This window comes from Crocuta crocuta, unplaced genomic scaffold, assembly GCF_008692635.1.
Source record: "Crocuta crocuta isolate KB4526 unplaced genomic scaffold, BGI_CrCroc_1.0 scaffold323, whole genome shotgun sequence".
Taxonomy (NCBI): Eukaryota; Metazoa; Chordata; class Mammalia; order Carnivora; family Hyaenidae; genus Crocuta; species Crocuta crocuta.
In genome coordinates, this window is record NW_027536465.1 from 2,831,463 (window position 1) to 2,850,537 (window position 19,075).

At 51.0% G+C, this 19,075-nt stretch overlaps 1 protein-coding gene across 3 annotated transcripts in view; it reads left to right on the forward strand.

The window, feature by feature from the left end:
- Window positions 1-1,188: 1,188 nt before the first annotated feature.
- Window positions 1,189-19,075, forward strand: part of CD6 (CD6 molecule) — a 43,724-nt gene continuing 25,837 nt past the window's right edge. For all 3 annotated transcript variants that reach the window (XM_077748883.1, XM_077748884.1, XM_077748885.1), the window contains exon 1: window positions 1,189-1,431. In XM_077748883.1, coding sequence (XP_077605009.1) covers window positions 1,371-1,431 — 61 coding nt within the window. In that variant the 5' untranslated portion in view covers window positions 1,189-1,370. The remainder of the gene's footprint in view (window positions 1,432-19,075) is intronic.

Sequence of the window (19,075 nt, forward strand, 5' to 3'; positions counted from 1 at the left end):
AAAGGAAAGTGAACCCAGGAGGTAAAGGCCCCCCATGCCCTGCCTGTGCTACCAGGGACCCTCCACAAGAGGGCAGCCTCAGCTGGTGCCAGAGCCCCGTCCACCCCGCAGGTCTGGGCAGGGCTTACAGTGGAGGGGCCTGGCTCCCTGTGGCTCCCATACCTGCAACATCAGACACCCCCTCGGACGGGGACGCAGTGGAAGAATCGTCCACATTCCATAGACCAGAAGATGAAGTCAGGCAGGGAGGACGGAAGAGTCAGGCCAGGCCAGATAAATCTGAGATGAGGTCATGTGGGGAAGGGCCAGGACACAACCAGTCTCCTCTGGAGTCCACTTCTTCAAGGGTTCTGCTTATATAACCAAATTAAATGACCTTCTTTCACTCAACGTTTATTCGGCACCTACAGTATGCCCCGCAGGGAGGGCAGTGGTGGATTAAACACACTAGGTCCCTGCATCCGGCCTATGGCTTCACCACAGACCCGCTGAACAACTCAGTACTTCCCAGCAGCCCCGGCCTTTGCTCCTGCTTTCCTTCTTGCCGTTCCAGGCGCCTTCCGCCATCTCTGCCTGGTGAAATCCTGCTCATTCCTCCTGGGCCAGCTCCTGCCTGACTCCCACTGAGGAATGAGCACCCAGCCCCGTGCCCGCAGGTGGGGGTCACTGGGGCCTCCTGTGCCGCCTCGGGGGACAGCTCCAGCCTGGGAGGACATGAGGGACACGCCGTCCCTCAGACCCTTCTCCATTGACAATTCGCCGAAGGGAATCAGGGGCTTCCTCCTCTCAAAAGTGCAGGACCACACCCTCTTCCCAACCAGCCACAAACACCCAAGGACAAGGTAAATGTCAGGATTTTATCCCGGAGGAGCTGGGTCCCATGGACTAGGGGACCGGAGGTGGGTCATGCTTTCACTCTTCCCACATGTATTGATTGATCATCTACTATGTCTCAGGTCTCCAGAAAGGAAGCTTGTTCCCACTTCCCCTTTCTTTGGGAGACACTTGGAGGAAGTGTGTGTGTGTGTGTGTGTGTGTGTGTGTGTGTGTGTGTCCCACGCTATGACTTCTGGGGTTCAGCAGGGCTAGGTGGGCTCGCAGGCAGCTGGGCTCTCCCCCTCAGCCCCTGTGACACCAGCCCGGCTTCCTGGAGACCAAAACCACAAGTAGCGAGCACAGAGGCATGAGAGTCACACTCACAGGCTGGCTTGGTCACATGCGTGCAAAGGAGTGCTCCCTCCTGCAGAGAGAAAGTTAGAAACGGGAGCAGCCAAGGTCCGAGCGCAGGTGTGAGGAGCGCACAGCAGCCACCTCTACCTCATCGCCCTGGGATGGCGCTTCTCGTTGGCACACGCGCATAGCAGTCAGAGATGGCGCCAGACATGCGGCTCTTCTCTGCCATCCTTGGATTGCTGACGGCGGCCGTCTCAGGTAGGGCCTCTTTCCCACCTCCTGCTGCTCATGCTGGCGGACCTGGGTCCTGGCCTCTTGCTTGGCCCCCTTTCTGGTCATTTTCTCACCTTTCTAGAGCCTTTTAGCCAAGACTGTACCAGGGAGGCCCCAGCCATGGCTATGGGACCTGAGAGGGTCCAGGACCCCCCCAGGGGGGCAGGCTGTGCTGTGCTCGGACAGTACTAGAAGACTCCGCATGCACACATGGTGTCATGTGAGTAGGCTTCCAGGCTCTGAGGCGGGAGACGCCCGCCACCCGAAGTTTGAGAACTCCCCCATCCCTATTTCTCGGCAGCTCTCTGGAAGGAGCCGTCTGCCTTCCAGAAAGGTAGACCACTGCGCATTATTGTCATCATCATTGTGAGCTGAGGCTCTGGACTCGCCAGACTTGTACCACTCCCGGCGGAACAGTCCAGAGACAGGACTCGGGGAAGCCTGTGGGAATTGAGGACAGCCGGTGGCTGGTGACTCGAGTACAGCCAGTAAGGGGTAGCTTCAGGCACAGGTGAATAGGAAAGCTCTTGAGGGCCCCCTCCTCCCCCATCCCGAGGTCCCCCTGGGCACCAAGGTGCTTTGCGACCTGGGCCGGGGCATCAGGTTTGGAGGCTGGCTGTGTTCGTCGGCTGGCTGTGCTAAGTGCGGGGTCCAAGCTGGCAGGAACTGGGTGGGGGCCCAGGTGGGGTGTGACAGATCCTGCTCCGGGCATGGGGAGACTCGTGGAAACAGAATTCTGGGCCAGGGAGTCTGGGTCCACTTGACAGTGGAGACACCAGAGCTTTCACTTTGCTTTAGAAGGAGACCCAGAGAGGCCCCGTCAGAAGGGCCAGCCTAGCCGACTAGGAGAGCCGAGCGAAGTGGGGAGTTATTTGGGGAGGGGAACAGCTCTTCTCTCTGCCTCTGTCTGGAGGTTCTGCCTCCTGACTCACCCCGGGGCGGGGAGAGCCACGTAGCTGGAATGTGTGCACCTGCAGCTCCGTGTGGGGCAGCTTGGCCTCTCTCACTCCATCAGGAGCACCCGGAGCGCAGCCGCCTTCTGCCCCCTGAGCTAAGACAGACAGACGGTCAGACCAGGGGCCCCTCCTTCCCCGTCTCCATCGCCACCACCCTCCATCCTTTTCCATGAGGCCCAGCCACCGGCCTCGGCTCAGAATGAAGTCTGGGACGGAGGGGGCTGCTGGCCTTGAGGGGCGCCTGAAAACAGGGGGAACCCAGGTTCCGGGAAGAGCTCAGGAGGGTGAAACGGAGGTGCTCCTGGGGCCAAGGTCGCTGCACCCCAGTCCTTTCCATCCCCTCCTGACACCCCTGCCAGGCTCACACTCCCAGTACAGATGTTTCCTTCATGTTTCTGAAACCACGTTTATAGTCAATGGACTCGCTTGTTGCTAATACGAGTTTAGTCTTGAAAGGAAACTTTATGTCACTATTGTAAGTGGAAAACTGACATCATGTGCCATAAATAAAAGATGAAGGTAAGCATAAAAATAAATGGGGGTGGAAACCAATTTCTGTTATGTACTAGCAAAAGGCTAAAAGAAAGCAAAGGTCCTTGACCTTGAAGCCGATACCTGCCTCCTCCGTTAAAGGGGAGATAGGGGCGGTGAGGAAGATACCCTGGCTCCAAATTGTTCTTTTCTTCTTGATTTTTCAGGGGGACCGATAGCACTCGGAGCAGGGAGTAGCTTCCCTGCCGTGCGAGTTAATGGCACTAAATGCTGCTTCCTTGAAGCCTCCTAAGGGTCCCCAGAGGTGTATGTCCTACTGCTGAGAAATATCGCCTGGCGGGAAGGCCATGGCAGGCAGAGGGAAACGGTGTCCCCAGAGTAGGGAAGGCCAGAGCAAGCTGATGTAGGGAGGGCACTCCCCGGGCCTTCTAGAAAGTTCTTTTCCCCCCACTCAGGTCCAGCAGGCCCAAACCCCAGCAGAGGAGGGCAAGATGGATCCCAGATCCGCCTGTGGGGTTCTCCTTGGCGAAATCAGTGTGTGGGCCGGGTCAGCTTTGGTAAAAGGAAATGAGGGCCTCCAAAGAGAGAAAGAAAAAGAAAGATAGGAAAACAACAGAGAAGGGGGAGGAAAGGATCCAGGTAGAATGAGGCCCCAGAGGGTGTGCCAAGGCCTTCACTCCGGTGGCTGCTTGGAGGCCCGGAGGGGTTAGCAGGCTGCGCCTGGGGCGGCGGCGGCTGGAGCCTGGCCCTCCCGGCCCCGGCTGACCCAGCCATGGCTCTTCCGTTCCTGCTCCCCTCGGCAATCTCGGACCCAGGCTCCATCCTGGGCCTCGCACAGCCATTTCTCTGGCCAGGCCGGCCTGGGTTCTGGGCCCTACTCTCCTCAGGTCTGGGTGGGTGCTGTTCAATGATCAGGGCAGGATCTGCTGGTGCTCCCCGGAGGCCTGGGTCCAGGACCAGGGTGTGCACCTACCCTGCAGTTTTGTGCCTCAGTTTCCCAATCAGTCAACTGGAGACAAAAAGAGAAAGAATGGACTTGAAGCGTTTTTATTGGGGAAGATTGGGTGGGGTCAGGAGACCAGGGAATTGCCTGGGCCCTGTCTCCGATTCACCCTGTGTTCTTCTCTGATCTGGACGTGGGCTTCTTCACCAGGGAAATGGGGTGCTTTGGGCGGAGAATCCCTAAGGGCTCGGTCAGACCTGACATTCTGCATGCGGAGCTGTAACATGGGATCAGGCCTCTCCCCATGCCCAGGCCGGTAACTCTAATTCTATCTGGACGGTGGTGGGTGAGGTACTTGAGGCCTTTTGTTGTGCATAAAAAGGCTGCTTGTGGTTACTTTGTAAGAAAAAAAAAAAAGTTTAGTAAATGAACACATTTTTTAAAATCAATTTTTTCCCTTCACTTGTAAATTCAATATACAAAAATCCTTTTATTTGTAAGTCCAGTAATCTTCGACAAGGACTCTCAGGGAGGCTTTGATGAATATTTCATCAAATCGGGTTGAAAGGAGTAAGCACCTTAAATAATAAATAGCACTCACAAAGGTAGCTAATTAAATTCCCTTTGACCTGTAATGTCCAAAACCGGGGTCCGCAGAAGATGCATTTGAATCATAGTAGGCTGAGTTGAGAAGGTTGGAAAGGCAACATCACAGCGGGTTTTGAAGACATGTTCAAAAAAGAACATAAAATATCTCCTGAATAACTTTTGTACGAATTGTGCGTTGAATGAGAATTTTCTGGCTATGTTAGGTTAAATAAATTTTATTATTACAATTAAGTTGATCTGTTCCTTCTTAACTCTTAAAAGTTGTGGCTACGAGGACTTTAAATGACATATGTAGCTTGCATGATGTGTATATCGGATATATCGGCAGTTTATAGCACTGCCTTGCCTGATCTAAGCTGCATTTGCACGTTTAATGAACTCAATTCTCGTATAAATGCTTCAAACAGCCCTAAGGAACCCAACTTGTCCAAGGATTTCAGAGAATACTTATTTACAGATCTAAAACACTAGCTTTTAACCAAAGTGGGTATTAAGTTCTCTGAAAATACGCTCATAATGTTTACAGACATCACCAAATTCTCTTCAATTTTTTAGCTTAAAATTTCAGCTGAAGTCAATTACTCGGTCACATACTCGAGAAATGCTAGGGGCCACGTGTTCCTAAATATCACAGATAACGGGACTTTGTGCAGCAACACGCAGGAATCAATCTAACCGAAACTTAACATAAATGTGTAATTACTCTGGGCTTCCATTTCTTTCCATCATCTTTATTATTTTTTTTAAAATTCTAAAAATGTTTTATTTATTTATTTGTTTGTTTGTTTATTTATTTATTTTTTGAGAGAGAGAGAGAGACAGCATGAGCAGGGGAGGGTCAGAGAGGGAGACACAGAATCCGAAGACAGGGTCCAGGCTCTGAGCTGGCAGCACAGAGCCCAACACAGGGCTCAAACCCACGAACTGTGAGATCATGACTTGAGCTAAAGTCGGATGCTTAACCAACTGAGCCACGCAGGCACCCCTTTATTTTTAAAATTTGAATCTTCTGGGGCTTCAAAGCCACTTACCAAGGAGAAAAGGATTGTCCCGTAGCAGATAACATGGATTATCCCCAGGAGACTGGAGGGTCTATCCTAACGCATTGAGATGAGGTCAGCTTTTCTATTGTGCTGCTGAAATAGAAGAGATTCTCATGTGCTGCGGGTGGGTGCCTCAGTGAGCTTTTGGATAGCTTCGGCCTTCCACTTGGGCCGGTCCCTCGACCCATGACCTCTGGACCCAACTTCTACAAACCTGATTCTCTGCGTGTCCTTGATCCGATTTAACCCAATCCACTTGATTGGATTAAATCAAACAGATGTGTTTGCTATTCGATTCTTCGTCTCCTTTTCTTTTTTTCCCCCTCTCATTCTTCCCAGCAACTGACAGATGTATAAATAACGTGTGACCAGCATCTGTGTGTTTCTCCTGGCTTAGTCTGGCTCTCTGGTCACAGGTCGATGACTGGTGGGGACGGTGGCTCGGCCGTCGCCATTGCGGTGATGTGGGAAGAGGCAGCTCCCAGGGTAACATGGCTTGTTACAGACGCATCTAGAATGAGTTAGAAACACTGTCCACAGACTCCCTCACTCGGCCTGCGTTTATCGAGGCCTGCTCTGAGCCAGCCTCATCTTCTGGTAGAGAAGCCCAGGAATTACATTGGGCCCCCAGCTGTTCGACTCCAAGGCTGAAGAATCAGCCTTATTCTTCAGGGGACAGGGGACGGATTAGGCAGGTGACCCCAACTGAGGCTGTGGGACAGGGGCTTGGAGGAAAAGGCTGGGACGTGGCCGGGAAACTGCCAATCTGTACCCATGCCAATGCAGACCCTGGTGGGGGCTGGAATCCCCAGACCCACCTCCTCCCACTCACAGTGTCCTCCATACTCTCCATCCCACCCCCAGCACGGCCTCCCACCCCCACCCCCAGGGTCAGGGCTACGGGAGTTACTCAGAGCTGCTCTTCCTGGGGGGGGGGGTCCTCCTTCCTGTCCCTTCCCAGGGTTTTCCAAAGCTGCCGATTAACTGACAATTTACTTAATATTTTAAATTGATGTTTTGTTTTTTATTTTCTTCTAAGATTTTGGTAATGTTTATTTGTTTTTGAGAGAGACAAAGCACAAGCGGGGCAGGGCAGGCAGAGAGGGAGACGGAGGATCCGAAGCGGGCTCCGTGCTGACAGCAGAGAGCCCGACGCAGGGCTTGAACTCAGGAACCGCGAGATCATTTCCTGAGCCACAGTTGGTCGCTTACCCGACTGAGCCATCCCAGGCGCCCCTAAATTGATGTTTTAAAGTGTAAATACTTTCATTTTGAGAAAAAAACTTTAAGTTGCTCCCTTAAAGAGAAAGCCATTGTAAATCACCTTAATGGTAGTAATGGTGAAAATAAACATCATGGAAACAAAATGTCACTAAATTCTAGCCAAATGTGTTGCTGCTTTCCTTTAGCTCAAATGGGAGGGTTTCTAGATGTCAGAGAGGCATTATGGACACAGCACGTGGGAGATTTTCTCCTCCAAATAGTCAGAAAGGCTGAAAGAGAAATTCAGGGCATAACTTCCTTCGTGTAATTTAACACCATGTCAGTGATTACATAAATCATTTCTCAAACCTTCGGCTATGGGCCTCACCCTGGTCCAGAGAAAGGATGATGGTGGTGGGCAATTTGTCCCCCTTATGGGACAGAGCCTGGGGAAGCCTTCTGCTCACCTTCCTAGGGCACACCCTGGACACTGGGGCCCCATATCAGGCTGTCCCCCAGGCCCCCAGGACAGCCCCTAGATTCCTGGTGAGCCTTGAAGTCAAAGATGGTGCCCAGACTCACATCCCCCAATTTAGCTCTGGGACCGAGCCCCTGCAGTGTGGGGAGAAGGAGCCAGAAGGAGCGGTGAGGTGAGGGTGGAATTTTAGAACTCACTCTGGCTCTCGATTGCTGGGGAATCTTGGGCAGGCCTATTCCTTCCTCTGACCTTAGTTTCTTCACCAGAAAAGTGGGCACACTGAACACTAAAAACCCAGCCTAAAAATCCTTGTACTCTGTGGCTTTACCGTTTGTGGAGCGAGGCAACAGAGATCCGGCCATTAGAAACCAGCCGGAAGATGGGTGGGACATGGTGACCCCAGCTGGCACCTGCCATGTGGAATCATGGACCCTGGTCAGAGGCCAGCTTGGCTTCTCAATCCCAGCTCTAGGTGACCGGGGTTATTTCTTAGCTTCTGGGTGCCTGCGTGCTACAAATAAGAACACCCACCTCACCACATTATGCAATTTAGATAATACATTGGAAAAGGCCTGAACGTAGTAGCGCTTACAAATGTGAGTTATAAATGTTACACTGCAAGGAGAAGAGGCTTGTAAATGTGAGTGCAGGATTTAGCGGTTAGCTCGCTGTTTGCACAAGGAGCTCGTTCACCCACACGACAAGCCCAGCATACAGATGAGGAAGCCGGGGTTTATCGAAGCTGAGAGACTGGTCCAAAGTCTGTAGCTAGTAAGTGACAGGACTTGAGCTTAGGGATCCCGACTAGCAACTCTGGCTCTTTCCCCGGGGGGAGTGGCCTGGTTTGCCTCCTGGTGGCTCCCCTCGGGGCTCCTTGCAAATATGAGGTTCTCCCTCAGCTACCCCAGTCGCCCCCCAGGCTTGCAGCCTGAGGGTCCTCTGAGGTTCCAGGGTCCCCTGGAAGGCTTCTCAGGGACAGATGGGGTCTAATGTGGCTGCACCCTCATGGGGTCCTACTGTGCACCCACCCTGCCTGCCTAGGCGAGAAATGAATGAAGACGATGCCGAAAAGGCACCGTGAGCCTAGGGACAGCTTGCCTGACAGGTCACATTTATTTGGCACACTTATTTGACACCTGCTTTGTACCAGGCCCTGCACGACGCTGAGATGTAAGATATCTTTATCTTACACTTTGCACTTTGTGAGGAGGATGATAAAACACACAGGGTCAGCCTGGGGTAGGTGTGACAGCAGGTGCAATCCGATGACAACTGTAACCATCATCCACTGCAGGGGACTTACTGTTATATAAGCATCAGCTGCGCTGAAGTGGTCCCGCCCTGACATCAGGACAATCACCCCATTTTATTTTATTTTATTTTATTTTATTTTATTTTATTTTATTTTATTTTTTAATGTTTTTTATTTATTTCTGAGAGAGAGAGAGAGATGCATGAGCAGGGGAGGGTCAGAGAGAGAGGGAGACACAGAATCTGAAGCAGGCTCCAGGCTCTGAGCTGTCAGTACGGAGCCTGACACGGGGCTTGAACCCACGAACTGTGAGATCGTGACCTGAGCCGAAGTCGGACGCTTAACTGACTGAGCCACCCAAGCGTCCCCAATCACCCCATTTTATAGATGGGTCAACCAAGGCTCAGAAAGTTACATATTTTGTCCCAGGCTGGGGGCTGATACGGAGTTTAAATTCAGGTCTGTAGGTCTCCAAATACCTATGCTCTCCATCATGGGGCTACACTGCCTTCCAGAGCTGGGAGTCTGAGAAGGGGAGAACCAGAACCTCCTGGAGACATGTGGTGGCTCCACAGATCAGGGAGGGGGGACGTGGCTGTCTCAGGGGGCTGGACATACAGAGAAGGATGGCCAAAACATTCTGGGCGCAAAGACATCTCAAATGACGGGTGTGTGCCCAAACTACGGAGGTCTGAGGAAAGTGTGTATAGTTAGTTGTTCGGTGCCCATATCAGCTTCCTGGTTTTGGTAATTTACTCTGGTTAGTTACATAATATGTCATCATGGCGTGGGGGGGCTGGGTGACGGATACACGGGCTCTGCTCTGTGCTGAGCTGCAGCTTCTTGTTGAGTCTGTAATTTCAAGATAAAAAGTTAAAAGGAAAAAAAAAAACCATTCCTGGCAGAAGGACTGATTTGAGCAGAAGCCTGGAGGTGAGACAGTCAAGGTCAAAGCCCAGGGGGGGCGCTGGCTCTGGGGAATGGCTGACCAGCCGGCCCTGCTGGTCCCATAGGAGATGTTTTCTTCCTCCCGATTCATCCAGACTGCTGTGTGGTGAGGAGTCAATGTGCTAATGTTCATGAACATGCCAAGCCCAGCGACTAGCCCGCAGAAACTACACACATAATCCATCCGCACCGTTAAGGATGTTAGATGGGCAATCTCAAGGGTAACGGTTTCCCAGACACCACCTCGTAAATTCATGAATCTGTCTTCTCATCGCAGCCCTGTGAAATAGGAGTTATGACCCCCATTTTACTGATTAAGTGGCTTAGGCTCAGAGAGGTGAAGGGACTTTTCCTAGATCACACTGCTAATAGATGCACAGCTAGTAGATCTCTAACTTGACCTTGTGGCTCCTACTCCATGTTCTTTCCCAGCCCTGGAAAATAGGCAGGCCTTGGGCCACAGACCCCGTCCACCTCAAGATTTCTTCGGGAAAGGTCTCCCCACTTTCTGGAGACTTCATCTCACCCACTATCAGCTGGGCTGTCAAGGAAACTGGATAAACACAGACACACACAGACACACACACACACACAACAAAACCTTGAAGCTACTCATGAGTCAGAAGCGACTTCCTGGCCGAGGAGCTACTCTGAGCCTCAGTTTCCCCAGCTGTAAAACAAGGTCAATGTCAACCTCCAGAAACCAGGTCTGGGATGAGGCTCCATGAGATGTTGGCTCTGGAGTACTTGGGAGAATATGGGGCTCACTGGGGTGCTGAAGAGCCACAGGTCCCTTAAGTGCTACTGGGCCAGGGGCCATGGCAGGAGCTCACAGGGACAGCAGAGAAAGATCAGAAGGAGGCCCCAGTTTCCGCCCACCATTTTGTAGACTCCTGTGGCCCAACTGCCTTCTGCCAGAAAATGGCGGCTGAGAGAGCATCTGAGAGGCTGGGAGAGAGGGCGGGGGGCTGAGGAAGAAGCTGCCATGCCCTTGGGGGATGCTGGACTGGGATCCCATAAAAGGGAAGTGATTCCCTGGCTTCCCCCTGGGTCTCCTGTGTTAGGAGGTGGCAGGCACACGGGAANGGCCAAGCCAAGCTGGACTCTCCAGGCAGCGCTCGCAGATGCCCAGGGTGTCTGTGCAGGGACTTCAGGCTGTGCGAGTGAGGAAGAACCCTAGTGTTGGGAGCTTCTCAAGGTGCCTTGGGGCATCCCCCCTGAGCACCTCACTTCCAATCTGGAAGTCACTTGCTGAGCCCTGAACTGGGGAGGGCGCAGAGGTGAAGTCACCATATCCCCACAGCTATGTGCAAAGCCAAGCTTAGCTCTGTCCATTTTACTGAAGGACAAACTGATCCTCAGAGAGCTCCGGCTCTGCAGCCGGTCACTGAGACAACTGGGACCCGAGTCACCTTCTGGTCACCAACCCACACCCACCAGCCGCATCTTTATAAATGGAGCTGAGGGGAAAGATTTTATCTGTGCTATGGTATAATTCTTTGTTGCTAGGGGGCTTGCCTCATTGGGGAGGGGTGCGTGAGAGCTGGGCTGGGCCGGGGAGCAGAGGTGGGAAACCATCCCCGGACCATGTCACCCCTCCTCGCCTCACCCCTGCTGAGTCTGCTCCGGGAGATTCACTTTTCCCTAGTTCCCTCGACTAAGCTGAAGTCAAGTCACTTGCCAAATGAATTCAACTCCATGGGGAAATGTGCCGCACTCTCCAGATAGGATTTGAGAAATATCATGACAGTATCTGGGCGGGAAGAAACCCCAGGGGGCTGCCAGTCATCGACTCCTGTTTGTCAGAGGAGAAGACCGAGGTGCAGAGTGGGGGGCAGGAGAGACAGGTTCAAGGTCACGGAGCGGGAGTGGAAAGTTGGGTCTTCAGTGGGCGGACCAGGGGTCCGGTGCCCGCCACAATGGGCTGTGGTCCACCACGGTCTGAGGTGAGCACAGGTGACCCGGGCTCCGAGACGTCAGATCGGTGACGTGAGGAGCTGGCTTCCTGCACCTACCCTGCCTGCACCATCTCGGCGGCCACCCCATCCTCAGCCGCTGCCTTCTTTTTCTTCTTTTTCCCAACATTTCATTTCAGCGTAATTTCAGACTGGGTGAGGACTTGCAAGGTCCATATGCTCCTCGCTCAGATTCCCCAACTGTTAACATTTTACCACAATTGCTTTCTCGTTTTCCTGGCCCATCCATTTTTCTATCTGTCTGTCTTTAACTTTTTGCCTGGATCATCGGGGAGTAGATTGTAGACATAATGTCCATTTCTCCTAAATACTTCAGCATGTGTGTGGGTTTTCTTAAAGGACGTTCTCTTAAATAACCGCAGTCACACATCAACGTTGGGGAGTTGACATCAATACAACACTAATACTCATCCACAGAACCTTTTCCAGATGTCAGTTGTGCCAATAATGTCCTTTAAGTCAAAAGAAAGCTCCGGTTAGGGCATTCTGCTTTATTCTCAGGTGTCTTTCTTTTCCTTTAATCTAGAATAAGTACTCAGGTTGTTTTACTCTTCCGTGACATTGACCCTTTTGAAGAGTATAGTCCTATTATTCTGTGACCTGGGTCCCAAGTCGTAGTTTGTCTGACGATTCCTCCCGATTGGTCCTGCCTTTGATGGCAGAAATGGCGCAGAAGTGCCGAGGTGTCCTTCTTGGTGCCCCGTGACGAAGAGGCACGCCGCATCAGCTTGTGGCATTTTGGTGTTCTAATCTTGACTGCAGGTAAAGTTACGCTTTCTCCTCTGTGATTCATGTGCGTCTTGTGGGCCGATTCTGTGAGAGTATGTGAAACTGTTAGTTGCTCTCCAACCTTTACCCACTTGTAACATTAGTGATGATTTTGGCCTGAATCGGTTATTATCACTACTATTTCTCAGTGGTGATGTTATAACGCCATCATTCCTTCTAAGAGTTTACTCGCTGACTTGGCTCTCTTTGCTGGTTCAGAGGGTAGGAGCCAGCTGGCTCAGTGCCTCGAAGGCTGGGGCTGATGAGGGCAAGGCGTGAGCCCCTCAGCCTCAGCCTCTGGCAGCCGCCATCTTGCTCTGCCTCATACATTGGAGCTTGGTTCAGCCCCTCTCTGCTGCCAGGGCCACTTTTCTCTCCACCTACAATTTTTGCCATTCATTTGTTGGGCATGGTTTTCAGCCACTGAGGCTGAAATGTTGCCTCATGTTGGGCATGGTTTTCAGCCACTGAGGATATGGGACAAAGCCTCAGACTTTACAGAGCTTATGTTCTAGTGGGGAAAATAGACAAATGAGGAAGCCTGTTTTAAAAATCGTATCACATCAGAGAGGAATACATGCAACATAAAGCAAAGGGACATAAAGCAAAGTAAGGGAGACAGAGAGCGACTGGTGTAGGGGTCCAGGTAAGGCCTCGGGAGGGGTCCAGGTAAGGCCTCGGGAGCATTTGAGCAGAGATGTGACTGACTGAGGCGATTAGCCTGGAATCGAGATCAAGAGATCAGGGAGAAGGACCTTCCAGGCAGAGGGAAGGCAGATGCAAAGGCCCTGAGGTGAACCAGCTGACGTGCTGGAGGAGATTGCTGAGCGAGTGGGAAGCAGAAAAGATGGAGATGGATAGGCTGCAGGTGTCAGGGAACATCAATCACGTAGGAACTTGGAAAGAAGCCGTGGGAAATGGGAAATCATCAAAGAGTTTTAGGTGTAAAAAGATGTGATCCGATCTGCGTTTAGGCATATACAATTATTTAACAAATGTTGTTTATGATCAACTCCGTATTTAAACCTAAGTCAGTTTGTTTGAACCTTCTATCACCATCATCCATCTCCAACAAATATTAGTTTGGTAAATAGACTGTGTCCATATAAACAAAACACTGAAAACAAAGTGGCTTTCGAGAGCTTGCTATCCAAGCCTGAGTCACTCTCCCTTTGGTACAAAGTGTTGGGTGTTCGAGGCTGAGGGGCACCACCCAAGACTCATAACCTCAAGCACTAAAGAACCGGAAAAGGACGAATTTGCTTTGCCGGGGGATTCAGTACTAGTTAATACCCAATCTTCAATGTCTGAGGACATTGGGGGGGGGGGCGGTGTGTGCCGTGAGGGAGGGAAGTACAGTCTGCCAGACACCCTCAAACCAGCCGTCAGAGGCAAGGGAGGCCCCTCTCTACGGAGGTCAGACCCCATCTGGCCCGGTTGGCCTATTTTACCTTGGAAAAACTGAGCCACCCTCCCCCCAAGGGGCAGGGACTTACCCAAGGTCATAATAATGGCCGGTCTCACTTCTACCAAATTCCGTTGTCACTCCCACCAGATTCCAGCTGAAAATTGACACGTGCCGTAAACATTAGTCATCCTTATTGTAAAAATCATCCTAACAACCACATGAAAAGAACCCTCGCCCGGCACCCTTCACACGACTCGGCCTTTCATTTTTGAAGGAGGCAGTTTGCAAGTCCTCGAGTGAGGCGCGAGTTTAGTCTCTCATCAGCATGAAGGTGGGTGGGGTAGGCATTGTGGGGCTCCGGTCAGTGTTTGTCAGGATGGCTGTGAGCACGTGGAGTCTGGGGCCCGGGAGACAGGCACTTGACTCCAGGTTCCACCACCTCCTCAGTGGCCCTGGGCAAGTTCCAGAACCTTCTGAGGGAACACGGACATACACCCCAATGCCAGCCCCTCCATTCTTATGCTTGAGATGGACTTTCTATCTTCCCTGAAGATCTTTACGGACCATTTCGAGCCACCTGCACGTGTGCGGAGGGCCTCACTTCCAGCCGTGTCAACAGAAGCCGTGAAACGGTCCCAGAAGCACTTGCAGGTTTAGGGGCTGGCCATCTGGAAGTGAAGGAGGGGCACATCCATGCATTCTGCAAGGTCCCCCCACCCCCTGCCTCCTGGAATTCCCTAGAAGCTCCCACGGGCCCTCCCCGGCTCCTGCCTCGGGGAGAGAGTTAGCCTTTGTTGCAGATGTGGGTGACTTCGTTTTCTAGAACTACCATAAGGCAGCACCGCAGCTTGGTGCGTGAGCAACAGAATGTATCGTCCAGCTCGGGAGAGGCTGCAAGTTCAAGATCAGGGTTTCCTTCTCAGGCTGGGAGGGGGTGTCTCTTCCAGGCCTCTCTCCCAGCTTCTGATGGTTTGCTGGCATCCTTTGCCATTCCTTGGTTCGTAGAAGAATGGTCCAGTCTCTGCCTTCATCTTCACATGGCGTGCTTCTTCCTACGTGCATACACCTGTGTCCATGTTTCCCCTTTTTATGAGGACACTAGTCCCATTGGCCCCAAGCCCCCCCCTCCACCAGTGACCTCATTTTAATTTGACGACCTCTGTGAATTTCCTATCTCCAAATAAGGTCACATTCTTAGCTACTGAGGTCAGGATTCCAACATACCTTTTTTGATGAGACACAATTCAACCCATAGTAGCGTGTGTGTGTGTGTGTGTGTGTGTGTGTGTGTGTGTGACTCAGGGGTAGAATTTCTGGGTCATGACTATGGAAATGTTTTATTTATTTATTTATTTATTTATATTTATTTTATTTTTTTCAAGAGAAGTGTACTCTTTTTTAAAAAAAATTTTTAACATTTATTCATTTTTGAGAGAGAGATAGAGTGTGAGTGGGGGAGGCGCAGAGAGAGAGGGAGACACAGAATCAGAAGCAGGCGCCATGCTCTGAGCTGTCAGCACAGAGCCCAGTGCAGGGCTTGAACCCACGGACCATGAGATCATGACCTGAGCTGAAGTCAGATGCTTAACCGACTGAGCCACCCAGGTGCCTCTGGAAATGTTTTTCAAGTGGTTGTGTGGATTCTGCTTCCCCCAGCAATCGACAGGGTCCCTGCTGACTCCCATTCTCAATACTCAGTATTACCCCACTTCTTAATCGTGGGTATGAGATAGTATTTCCCCGTGGCCCTTTGCATTTTTCTGATGACTGGGAGGCCAGATACTTTCCCTAAGCTTATGGGCCCTATGCGTTTCCTCTTCCGTGAAGTGCCGATTTGGCCCGGTTTTCTATCGCTTGCCTTTTCCTTATTCATTTATAGACAATCTTCTTTTCTAAGGAGGGTCTCCTTTAAGGAAAGGTGAGGAGAGGCAAGGAGGGAGAGGGAGGTTAGGGCAACTTCTCTGGCCTTAAATATGGACATAGTTACTCCTTCGGGAGAGAAACAGAAAACCACGCTGAGTCCTCCATCTCTTTCTGGAACCTGTGGGTTCGGGCATAATTCAGAATCTAGGCTGCTTGGATTTCAGAAAGGGGACACGGTACTCTCTTCTACACCTTGTCCTGTCTCAGTCAGGGCCTGGCCAGCCACCGGCACCAAACACATGAATACATCTACACCAAAAATGTGTGATTTTCCACGCCACACAGAATCAACAGAGACTTTGCTTCAGTAAAGGTCAGGAGTCGCCGCCAACAGAGTTATAAAAACACTTTCAGTTTGGGGGGGTCTCTGGGGCTTCCTGCAGTGAAGGCCTCTGCACCCAGGCACCGAGTTGGGCCTTTGTGGTTCCCCCTTTCTCTGCCAATCCCCTGATGGCTCCAGGAAGGTGATGTTACCATCACCGTTTATGTGGAGAAGGGTCACTGAGGCTTGGAGAGGTTAAGAAATCCAGATCCTTCTACCAAGAGGAAGAGGTGGGGTTTGGACCCACATTGGTCTGACTCCAGTGCTCACAGATGTCCAACCCTCTGGTGGTGGCTTCTTGGTTTCTCTGCTCCCCAAGGCTCTAGAGTTTGGAAACAGAGTCTCAAGCCGGAGGAATGGATTGGGAGAGCAGGATGCAGCTGGGAGTCAGTGGCGGGAGGTCAGTTGGCTGAACCAGACTGTCACCCCAAAGCAGGCGTGCTGGTGGCCACAGCTTGGGATGCCCACCCCAAAGCTGCAAAACTTGCCAAGTGTCCGTCATACTCTGGTACTGACCACACATTCAGCCAGGCCTCTGCTTACCCTGCTTTGAAGCCTCAAGGCTTGGGGAGAGGTGCTGATCAGAGATCTTAGCCGCCACTGGGAGCAGGGGCTGGGAAAGCCACATGTCCTCTCAGGGTTTAAATCGGGGCTAGAGCAGAGACTGATGGGAAGGCCCGTGAGGCCAGGCCACTGGCAGGGAGAATAAGGGGAGTGCAGGCAGAGCAGAGGGTCGCTGCTGCCCTTGGTGATCTCTCCTCCTGGCCCACTGGCCTCTGGGAAGGGGCAGGTCTGGTCTCTCAAGTTCTGTGTCTAAGGCTTGGACGGCTCTCTGTCTCCATCACTTTCTCATCCCTGAGAACTCCTACTCATCCTCTAAGACCCCTCCCAATTGTCCCCTGCTCTTTGGAGTCAAAGTTATGCCCTCCCACCTCTACTTCTCCTAGAGCACTTTGCTCTGATCCCTGGGATAGACATTCTACCCGGCTATACTGAGCCATGAGTACACGTGTGTGCTCGACCGCGGCGTGCTCACAGAGCCTGGCCAAGAGCGAGGAATGCATGAAGGACTCAGTGAGCGCACCTTCTTGGCTAAGGGTTAAGATAGGCAGAAACGTGGAAGGATTTTGAGCCCCCTCAAAAGCAAACAGACGTGTGACTCATGGAGGAGAGCGTGGGGCGACCTTGAGGCTCGGCGGCTAAGAATGTGGGGCTTGGACTGGACCTGATATGATATTCTGCCCCCGCTCCCCGCAGACATTCCCGTCCCAGCCTGAAGTCACATGCTGGGGAAGGGCCCTGGTCCCCTTCCTCAGAGGGCTGCCGATGACTTCCAGCAGTGCTGGGTGCCTGACATCCGGGGGGCCCTTCTCTTACGGGGGCTTTAGGCCACCTCAGCAAGGTGTTAGCACCACCCCTAGGAGCTGGGGTGATTTTCTTCCCGTGCCCACACTCAAGCTTCATTCACCAAGAAACTGCTGCTCCAGCAGCTCTCAGAGACTCAAACCAGAGTCCCTCCTGAGAGCCAGTGGGTGGGGACGGGCCCCCTGGAAAACCCTGTGCCGCCCAGCAGGGTTTCAGAGCTTCTGCTGAAACCCAGAACCCTAGCCCTGAGCTGTGCACAGGGGGCCACGCTCTGGGGATTTTATTCTTGAATCTCATTCTACCTTCACACACTAGTCCCTGACCCACCTCGGGGCTTTTGCTCGTGCCAAACTCCTGACCCAGAATGCCCTGCTGTCTCCTCCCACTGGCTGCCGCCACATGAAGTCGTGGAAAGAGTACATATGGGGAACAAACCGGGATTTGAACTCTGTGTCTGTCAACTCCAAGCTTTGTGACCTGGAGCTGGTAACTTGATTTCTCCGAGCTTCTTTGTCAGGAAAACGGGTTCCCTCACGGGGCTGTCATGAGGATTCTGTACAATAATGTATGCAAAGCACTTGGCACAGAGGAAGCCCTTGGTAAATGTAGGTCTGCTCACCTGGCCCCAGTAAAATGCTCCTTGACCATCAAGGTCTGGCCCAAAGTCCACAGGACCTTCCTAGACTCACCCTCCTCAGGGTCCCTTGAGGACACCCTTCATGCAGCCGGGGAGACAGGGTTTAGCCAGCTCCTGGGGCTCCCTCACCTCCACCTTCCTGCAGCAGAACCCAGAGAGGGCCTGGCCGTGGGCATGACCCTGAAAATGTGGGTGGAGGTAAGGTGACTTACACAGACTTCCACTAAAAATAATGGTAACTAGGATATGTTAAGCACTTACTGTGTGTCCTGAGGTATTTATCAGATGACAATTAAGGCAGCCCAGAAAACCATCTGTCTGGGTTCAAATCCTGCTTTGTCTCTTATGAACTTTGTTGTTCTGGAAAGTTCCTTAACCTCTTAGATCCTAACTTTCCTCATCTGTAACATGGGGACAATAAGAATACCTTTGTTTTAGGGGCGCCTGGGTGGCTCAGTCAGTTAAGTGTCTAACTTCAGCTCAGGTCATGATCTCACAGTTCATGGTTTCGAGCCCTGGGTCGGGCTCTCTGCTGTCAGCACAGAGCTTGCATTGGATCCTCTGTCTCCCTCTTTCTGCCCCTCCCCTATAGTCTCTCTCTCTCAAAACTAAGTAAATATATACGTAAATTTATTTATGTACATTATATAAATATATGTTATATAATATATATTATTTATTTTCTGAAATATATATTTATATATTTTATATAATATTTTTTAATTTTGTATAAATCAACATATATTAAAATAAAAAAAGAATACCTTTGCCACAGCATCCTAAAGGAGGTGAAAGAATTTGCGACTATTAGAAACCCATGTAAGCACACAAGAATCATCAACAAGCGGCATTGATATGATTCAAGCAATTTATAAAAGTTTTTCAACTATACTGTCGTTAAAAAAAGTCATTTTTATTTTCATCACTAAACTTATACATAATACAAAAGTTACAGAATTTAGAAAATAAAGGGAAAAAAACCCTTACCAGTAACATTACCTTCAATGATAACAGTTGTTACTGCCCTGTTATAGAATCTATCAGATATTTTGTTAGAGAGAAAGATCACAGACATACAGAAATGCACTGCGAGTGTTTCAATAATCCCCAGGTATCTCTATAGCCCTTGTTTAAGAAATGTTTACATTTAAAATTATTTTAAAAAATTTAAAAACAAGAAATGTTTCCATTTTTACTACATTTGGCAAAAAATATCTATATCAATAAGAAAGAAAACCAAACAGATACTGTTGAAATACTTTCTTTTCCTTCCTTCCCCAGAGAATTCACTCACTCCAAAGTGAAG